Below are 8,799 nucleotides of genomic sequence, written 5' to 3'. Positions count from 1 at the left end.
ACGGAAAGACAGCCTTCAGCTGTAACATGATAGATAAAAGGGGCGTTGGCCCCGCAAGAGTTTTGCAAAATTTAGATTTTTTTTAAAAATATTTTTAAATTATTTTAACAATTTTAAATATATATTTTAAAAATTAAAAATAAATATTTTAATATATTTTCAAATAAAAAATATTTCAAAAAACAATCCATCAATACATTTTCCTTCTCCAGTACATCGGATCCACCGGTAAAAACAACATCCCTATGTTGAACTAAAAAGCACAAGGACCCCACAAGCTATCATGAAGGCAAGATCCGAGGTCTTTTATAAGTGCACGGGGTCAACATCCTGCACTATATAAAACGTTGCCAGAGTCTCAACCTCAGCAAGACGTCCAGGAAAATGTCTTCGAAACATGGACACAGGGAACTGGAGGCAACTCAAAGAAAGAGCTTGGTATCTATCTTTTACTCTGTGTTCTTAATTCACTGGCCTATAAGTTATTGTTTTTTGCCTTCCTTCACACACACACACACACACACACACACACACATGTTTTGTCGTATTAAATTAGTAAACATGGCAACATTGCAAACAGAGAATAAAAGTAACGAGGAGAGGGACCCGCAGGGCAAGCTGCATGATCGGAGGGATCACATCTAAGATGGTTGAGATCAGGGAAGGACAGAAACGAGTAAGAGAGGGGCAAAAGGAAGTTAGGCAAAAATTTAAAGAAATAAGAAAAGAGTCAAAGAAACTAAAAGACGACACCGATCTTATCTCCAGGCAGAGTGCTGCAAATCAACTCAGGCTTGATCTCATGTTTCAAATAGTGAAAGCCAGAGCAGATAACGATTCTGCCAAAGACGCTCATCTTACACAAACCTTGCGGTTTGTTGCTCCGAACTCTTACTCTCTAAAAATCATAGCTAGCTGCAGTTATTTGGAGGGCTGTACTAGCTTCTTAATGCGTGTTATACGATCACTAACTACGTTTTCTATGCCTTAAATCTCTTGCATTTGCAGTGAACTAATGGCGAAAGGAGAATGTGAGCATGACCAAGCTTTTCATGGAGGAGGGGATCATCAAGCACGAACTAAATAAGAATAATTTGTGTCAGTTTTATAATTATACCATGATTTGATGTTATCGTCCTGCTCTGACTGAGCCCGGAGAAAATTCAAAAATATTGTACTACGAATTAATCACACTACTCAACTCTTTAATATATACATCGTACTTCTTCGTCTTCTTCTTCAAAGCTACGTCCGCTCAAACAGGTAAAATATCACGGCATGGCAAATTAATGGGCTTTCAGTGATCTGAACGAATATTAATCAGTGCGTTCTTTTTAACCACAAATATTTCATCTTTTAAAATTTCATTTAACGATATACACTCTTGAAATATAATCACATTGATTTTTATATGGATAATATAAACTCAAACTATTGTAATCTTATTTTAACTAACTAACTAAATAAATTTTTTCATTAATAGTCTAACGGAAATTAATTGTTTTAATCAAGAATTCCTCTTGGACTAGGATTCAACTAATATCTCAACAGTTTCGCCTATATCATATACCCATTGATCCTTGCCCACCTAATGAGCTTAGCACGGAAACCACCATGAAGGCAGGAACACGGCCACCGGTTTTGGTAGCTGGTCTGAGGGACTTTACGTACCTCTACCATCACCCTAGTGATCGTTGCAAAGCAGGCCGGTGGTAAAGACCTAATTAATTAATCGTGGCATCTTATTTCTCATCAGATATAGCTCTTCAGCACACCAGCACATTCAAACTCGTTGCTTCCTTTCCTTCAGTATTCTTTTCTGCATTTTTACCCTTCTTCGATTCTCACTCGGTTTCACTAGTCTGCATTGACATAACGTTTCCAATATATGTAAACATCCAAAGTGTTGGCGAAAGTTGCATGATCTCCTTGTTGCCACAGCGTTTATATACTTCACCACTGCAATTCCATTGCCCCCAGACCAAAAAACATACTTGGTTGTCTTCAGGAAAATCCAAAACAATACTCCTTTTATTATACTTGGATCGATATTCAGTATTTTTGAAGTTTTATATCAGATTTTAGAGTTTAGAATTTAGATAGTTTTTCGAAAACATAGTTACATTTAAATCCTGGTTCAGAATAATTGCTAATTTTTAATTTTTACTACTAAACTATCTATTAACTTAATTACTTATTTTTTTATTTAATTGTTTATTTTCATTCCACCCATGTTTTATCGATTAAAAATTAATATTCTTTATTTATTTCGACCATATATGTACATTATGGCACAACAACTAAAACGCACGTTTTCACTCTTTCATGAACAGTTTTTTTTTTTTTTATTTTAAAAAAAGGGTAGACCCATATTTGTTGCTCATGGTTGTAAACATGAATAAAAAGTTTTAGAAATGGGATGAAATAGCTTTGTGAAACCATGAAGAATAGGGTTAAAAGTTGAAACCACGTTGCCTTATGCAACTCGGCCGCCAATAGACATTGCAGAATTAAAGATCAACTCCCAAAATCTTGTCCAATTTAATTATCTCTTTTACAAGAACATTCATGGCATCTTCACGTAGAATGAAAAAACCCATCTAATAGATAGTTTAGTAGTTAAAATTTAAAATTAAATGATTTTTTTTATATTCTCAAGTTCGAGCTTTATAATTACTAATATAATGATAACTAGAAATTTATATGGTTGTTAACTTTAGAATTTATAGAATTAAATAAAGTACATGCAAGCTAATCAGGACATCTCGATTTATTTAAAAACAAAAAAAAAGAAGAAGAAGAAAAGAGCTGGTTTAATCTTAGTGGTCGGTAAGGAAACTGAATTCTCCTTAGTTACTGTCGAATGCAAATAAAGACAACTTTTGTCAGCTTTTATGTTATTCTCACTTAATCATTCGTGGGTATGGTTAAATTTACTATCTTCCATTTAATAATTACATTAAAAGTTCATGATATCTGTGGAAAACCACTAGATCACTTTACCATAAAGAAATTCCATATGAAAAATAAAATAAATAATCTTTATAATCTAAAAACTATATAAAAGAAAATTTGATATAATTAAGAAACTGAATTCTCCTTAATCATATTTTATCGAATGAAAGTAAAGACAATACTATATTTCTTTCACTTCATTCTTTGGTGTGGATAAACTAACTTTTATTTAAATACATTTCTGTTTGCGTATAAGAGTTTAAAACTAATTTTCTATTAATTATTTGAAAATAACCTTACGAAGTTTTTGTTATTTTATAAAACTAAAAATATTAAAAGATATTCTTGTTATGAATGAAACAAAGTAACATTTAGTTACTATTTTAAAATAAAAGAGATAAATACAACTAAGATAAAAAAGAAAAAAAAGAAGAGATGAAACATGAGATGAAGTTGTGTTTGAAAGTTGTACATAAGATAGAGTGAATATTTATATACTCTATTTGTTAGAATAAAATACAGAAAACTTATTTTACCTTTTACATATATTGCCATCAAACTTGTATTTTTTTTTTAAAAAAATAAAAATCATTATTCTCACTAGTTTTTAATGAGCATTAGCTTTATTGAACTAACTTCAAATGCGAATTTCTCTGGTCATTAAAATCATGTTAAAAAATATATGTAATCATCATAAAAAAAGTAATGAATTTTTAAAAGACAATATAATTAAACTATGATTTACCCAATCATTAAGTTGTTTTTTATATTATATGTATATTGTTAAACTCGATCCAAAACCTGATCGGAAATATATATTTATAAAATATTTGTAGAATTTAGATTTTTTTAATATAATATAATATATACATTTCAATATTAACAAAAAATTCGTACACACAAATATAATATTTATCATTTAATATACATATATTTGATAAATAAAAAAAACACGAGAACCATTGCCATGCCCCAGGAAATCCTTTTTTTTTTGTTCTCTCTTCTCACTCCAATTTTCAGCTGCTCTCTCTTCCTTCACATCTCCTATCTCTCTCCCTCTTGCAGCTCAAAAATTGGAGTGAGAAGAGAAAACGGAAGTTATAGAGAGATCAAGTCAGACTAGGCTACCCAAATCGTGCTGCACGGTGTGTTGTCGCGCGATTACTCCTCGAACCATTCCCAAAAATTCTTTATATAAACCTTACTAAGAGCATCAATTTTTCTAAGGTTATTTTGAAATAATTATACTAACCACTGCTCTTATCTGCAGATAGTATTCAATGGACAGTAATGGTTTGCCAACTCTCTCCTCAAAACCCAAGATGAATATTAGTAAGTAAAGTTTGATTAGTGCTTATAGCTTCTCGTATGATTTTTTCATTGGTGTATGCGTGTTTTGTTGATCCTGGATGTAATAAGCTAGGTTTAATTTGCAACATCAGTGTGGGAAACCATGCTGGCTCTCAAAAAGTGACCGGTTTTCCTTCACTAATACTGAAATTCTCATAGTTTTTCCTGGATCAAGCCGTGCATAGATCTTGTTACAAGAGGTTTGGGGAATAATCTAACATCTCATGAATATTGTTCACCTCTTTTTAACTCCATATTTCAATTTCTCCTTGTACTTGTTAGGAAAGAAGAGGAAAAGTGACAGGGAGCATGCCAAGGGTTTTAAGGTAAAGAACACCCCCCTCTCTCTCCCTTATTAATTAACGGAAACTCCGGCGAAAATTAATAGGAATTGGTGTGTTTTATTTTATTTTATTTTTGTTTCGTTCTCGTTTTGCAGAAAATGAAAGGGCTGAAGCAAGACTTGAAGAATCTTGATAAAGTAACAGCACAGCTGAGCAACATAGTGGAAAACCAGGAAAATCTCATGGATGACTTGTTGCATCAGCTGGTGGTTCATCTCTCTCTCCTAGTTTGATCGTTTTACCCTTTCCCTTAAAGTAGTGTAATCCAATTTTTTTTAGCATTTTTACCTTTTGATGTGATTTTAAATTAAGAATTCATCATGCACGCTTCTAAAACCTAATTAATTAATGATTGGTATTTGGTTTTCTGTGTGTGTGTGTATTATTTGCAGTTTGGATCTGATGAACTCGAGTTGGAATCTGCTATCTCATGTCCAGGAGGTCCCAATTGGGATGTCTGTATGTCGGAAACAAAAGAACCTGTAGACATCATCTCTCTTTTGAAATATCGCAGCCAGATGCTTGAGAGAAGAATTCAAATTTTGTACGAGATGATGTTCAAATGATAATTTTCATGTCAGTACTAGACAGTCTGTACTATGCTATTCTAAAACTCCTTAACTTTTGGACTTCATACTCTTAGTTTTTTGAATAGCTGTCCTATGAGTTTCACTGTTTGTCTACGTATATTTAACAATCTCTCAATAATTCAAGAATTAATCATGCACATGTCTTCTGCTTCATGAAGAGTTTAACAATGTTGGAAACTTGCTTGTGACAGTTTTCAACGTTTTCATACTCAGTTTTTTTTTTTTTTGGACTTCATACTCATAGTTTCTTTTTTTTTTTTTTGAAAGATGAAAAATTCATTAATCAAACGGAAGGAAGACAAAAATCTGCCAAAGCTGAGAAGTAAGCTATTGCAAAAGCCTCAATCCATCAAGGAGTTGCAGAAACTCCGTTGCAAGCCCCAGGCATATATTCCAAACATCAAGAGCAGCACAAGCTTTCAACTGCATAGAGTGAACGGATAACACTTCACATCTGACATCCGAGCAAATCCGATTAACAATGGACTTGCTATTAAAATAATTTTTGTGTATTCTTCTATTTCTTTCAGCCTACACAATCTAAGAATTATATACTTAAAGGACTTCTTTTGCAAATTATATAACTTTTGCCCACTGGAACTCCATCTGCCATTCTCCCCTTTGTCTTTGCTCATTTTAGAGACGAAGAACACTATTCGTGATAGGATTATATGACAAGAAAATTAAAGAACAAGTGAACTCCGCATTCTTGAGAACTGTTGCCAAAGAAACACTTGTCATCACTCAATGACTTTCCCCATTTGAGTTGCCTTAATTTGCCTTGTAGACAATCTATCATGAAGCACTGCAAGTCCGCAAGCCATGAGATAAAGCCTTGTGCCCCCCTAGGTCTTTTAAGCCTCGTAGCCTCCCATGTTCTTTTCACAGAAAAAGGTGCCAGTGGAGGATGGGCACCAGATAACAGAGAATCAGCTATACCACGGCACCGCATAAAACTGCCTGAAATATTTGGACAAGACTTTCAGATCCGGCAGGAGGCCAACCTCAGTCAAACCCATTAACCACTTGCATACAACTTGGCTTGAATAGAAATACAGGAATCATAAACAACCCCATGCCATATATATTTGTCAATAAGGACTCCATTAGGATGCCGCAAATTCCACCAAACGAAAGTGTTTATTATTATTATTATTATTATAAATGGTTATAATTATCATTACATTCATTTTAAATTAAAGAATCCATTATAAAGATATATTTTTTTTCTATAAACATATCAATCTTAAAAATATAAATTTATCACTTTTATTAACAGCATTTTAAAGACTACTTTTGCTCAAAAATATGAGCCATACAATAAGTTTCTTAATGTCAGTAACATGTATTACATAGTTAGGACGGAGAGGCTTTCCAAATTTCATATGCAAATATGACCTTTGTAATATATAGTACCTTAGAAGTTGATAAGTTCTTTATATATAGATTTTCTCCATCCACTTCTTTGTAAGTATAAAGTGGAAAACATCATCTTCTTTAAACATACATGTCTTGTAGCACTAATATCAACTCATCATCACTCAAGATTATATAATCATGTGACTTTAAAAATATCAAACACTTTGATTTTTAAAAATTCATTAGCAAGGAAATCAATCTCATTGATATTGGCTTCAACAATCATTTCTTTTTTGAAGTTGCTTTGTTGAGCCTTATTTTGTTCATTATGATTTGTTCAATTATTACCATTTTACATATAAACTATATTGTATACAAAAATAGCATTATGTGAATAATATTTGCACTAAGTAAGTTCTCATAAAAGATTGGAGGGGTTGCAAATAGTTTTTATTAAAACTGATCAATCTCTTTAGACAAAACTTACTAGATCGTATCTATTTATTTCACTGACTTTTTGTATATGCAAATAGTAACATACACGTGAACAATGTTGTATACATGAACAAATTTAACCAGATAACTTTGATGTCATATTTTGAATTAGAAATTTCTCGGTTATGAACATTTTCATAAAGACAACTTCAACTGTGTACTTTTTATTAAAAGCTTTTCAAAGTGCATTTGCATTCTTTATTGAATTATACACATCACATTGTGTATAGTTTAATCTATTCAAAATATATTTTTTAATGCATTAAATCACTATGATTCCATACATCTAAAGCTGCTATAATAATGAAACTGAATTTATTATTTGACAACTTTAACATTTTTTCTACAAGAACTTGACCAAGTTTGAGGTGGGCACATAAACCAACATTTTATGTTGTCACCTTTTAAAATTAAATTCATTTAACTTTTAGGTTTCTCACTATACACCACAAAAGGCGATGATAGAATCCCCACTACCCAAATAGTATTTGCCAAAGCAATATTAGTTAGAAAAACCAATTCTTGATTAAAAAACATGATATAAATTATAAAAACAATAACCAATAATAATTATAAATAAATATTTTGGCTCAACAACAAGCAAGTAAAATAATATAAAACTTGAAATAAAGCAACTTGATAAACAAAAATACTTAAATTATATAAGATAAAAATAAATACTTTTGTTTATTTTAGTTCAAATTAAGCATGCATTATATTAAAACATTATGTTTAAATGAGAAAGGTAAAATGCATTATACCAACAAGTTTGCAAGTAATATGTATAAAATAAATAAAGATATAAACATGGTTTATAAGAGCTTCGTTCATAATATATATCAAAGAGATTCAAATAAATTGTATGAATTAATTACAATTTTTAGAAGATAAATTATAACTTCAAAACAAAGATATATAACAACCTTCTAAAATTAAATAAAAAAAACATAAAGCTATAAGCAAACCAAAAGGTTATAAATGAAAACATATAGTATTGAAAAAAAAATATATATGTGAGAATATAACAAATTAAGTAATATTTTTCAATTATAACTTAAAATTTTTAAGATGCTAAAATCTCTTTAACAATAATCTATATAAGTAATATTTTTCCCACATGATAATCTAAACAAAGTCTAATATAAAGAACAAAACCTTAAGATTGTAGATCAAAGTTTATATTATTGCACAAATATATTTAGTTTATCATAACAAATTAAAAAATAATTAGCATGAATTGGTAATTTATCATCATAAAGGCATGCTAAACAAAATATATCATAGGAAAGACTAGAGATTACTCATATTTAAATATATAAACTCAAGATAAACATGCTTAAATCAACTATATTTAAATTATATTTAAATTAAAATAAGAATGACACTTACTTGTTGAAACACTTTAAAGTAATAAACCTTAATATAACTAAAATATTTGTAATACATCTCTCAGAATTCCAACACAAATATCATTTATTCTTACTTATAGTTCCCACGCCCTAATTTTCCATTCGATACACTTTACTTAGTGTTGACTTTCTTGGTGTTTGGTTAATTTCATTCCTACTAAATTTTTCTTTTGTTTCTATCAATTGATTAATAATACTTCATTCATTTATTATTATGTAAATTCATTTTTTTTTTCTAAAAACATAGACCGAGTATCTATTAATTATCTTTAACTTTTTTAATACTATTCATTTTAA

At 30.4% G+C, this 8,799-nt stretch overlaps 1 protein-coding gene and 1 long non-coding RNA gene across 5 annotated transcripts; both read left to right on the top strand.

The window, feature by feature from the left end:
* The first annotated feature begins 329 nt into the window (after positions 1 to 329).
* On the top strand, positions 330 to 1,244 carry LOC118036774 (uncharacterized). Its single transcript, XR_012169001.1, has 3 exons — positions 330 to 438; positions 581 to 873; positions 1,009 to 1,244. It is a non-coding gene; the product is annotated as an uncharacterized lncRNA (long non-coding RNA).
* A 2,670-nt stretch (positions 1,245 to 3,914) lies between these two features.
* On the top strand, positions 3,915 to 5,839 carry LOC118036769 (uncharacterized). Of its 4 annotated transcripts, XM_035042582.2 has the most exons (6): positions 3,915 to 4,100; positions 4,226 to 4,287; positions 4,588 to 4,631; positions 4,745 to 4,858; positions 5,042 to 5,225; positions 5,507 to 5,839. In XM_035042582.2, exons 2-5 carry the CDS (start codon positions 4,236 to 4,238, stop codon positions 5,213 to 5,215), a joined length of 384 nt encoding a protein of 127 aa, XP_034898473.1. In that variant the 5' UTR covers positions 3,915 to 4,100; positions 4,226 to 4,235; the 3' UTR covers positions 5,216 to 5,225; positions 5,507 to 5,839. The 4 variants fall into 4 exon arrangements, with proteins under 4 accessions (XP_034898473.1, XP_034898474.1, XP_034898475.1 ...); XM_035042583.2 differs by lacking the exon at positions 5,507 to 5,839 and having other exon boundaries at positions 4,230 to 4,287; positions 5,042 to 5,378; XM_035042584.2 differs by lacking the exon at positions 5,507 to 5,839 and having other exon boundaries at positions 4,745 to 4,855; positions 5,042 to 5,378.
* Positions 5,840 to 8,799: the final 2,960 nt, after the last annotated feature.

The sequence above is a fragment of the Populus alba genome, chromosome 1, assembly GCF_005239225.2.
Source record: "Populus alba chromosome 1, ASM523922v2, whole genome shotgun sequence".
Taxonomy (NCBI): domain Eukaryota; kingdom Viridiplantae; phylum Streptophyta; class Magnoliopsida; order Malpighiales; family Salicaceae; genus Populus; species Populus alba.
The sequence above is the reverse complement of the archived record's forward strand: the minus strand, read 5'-3'. Positions and strand labels throughout refer to the sequence as shown.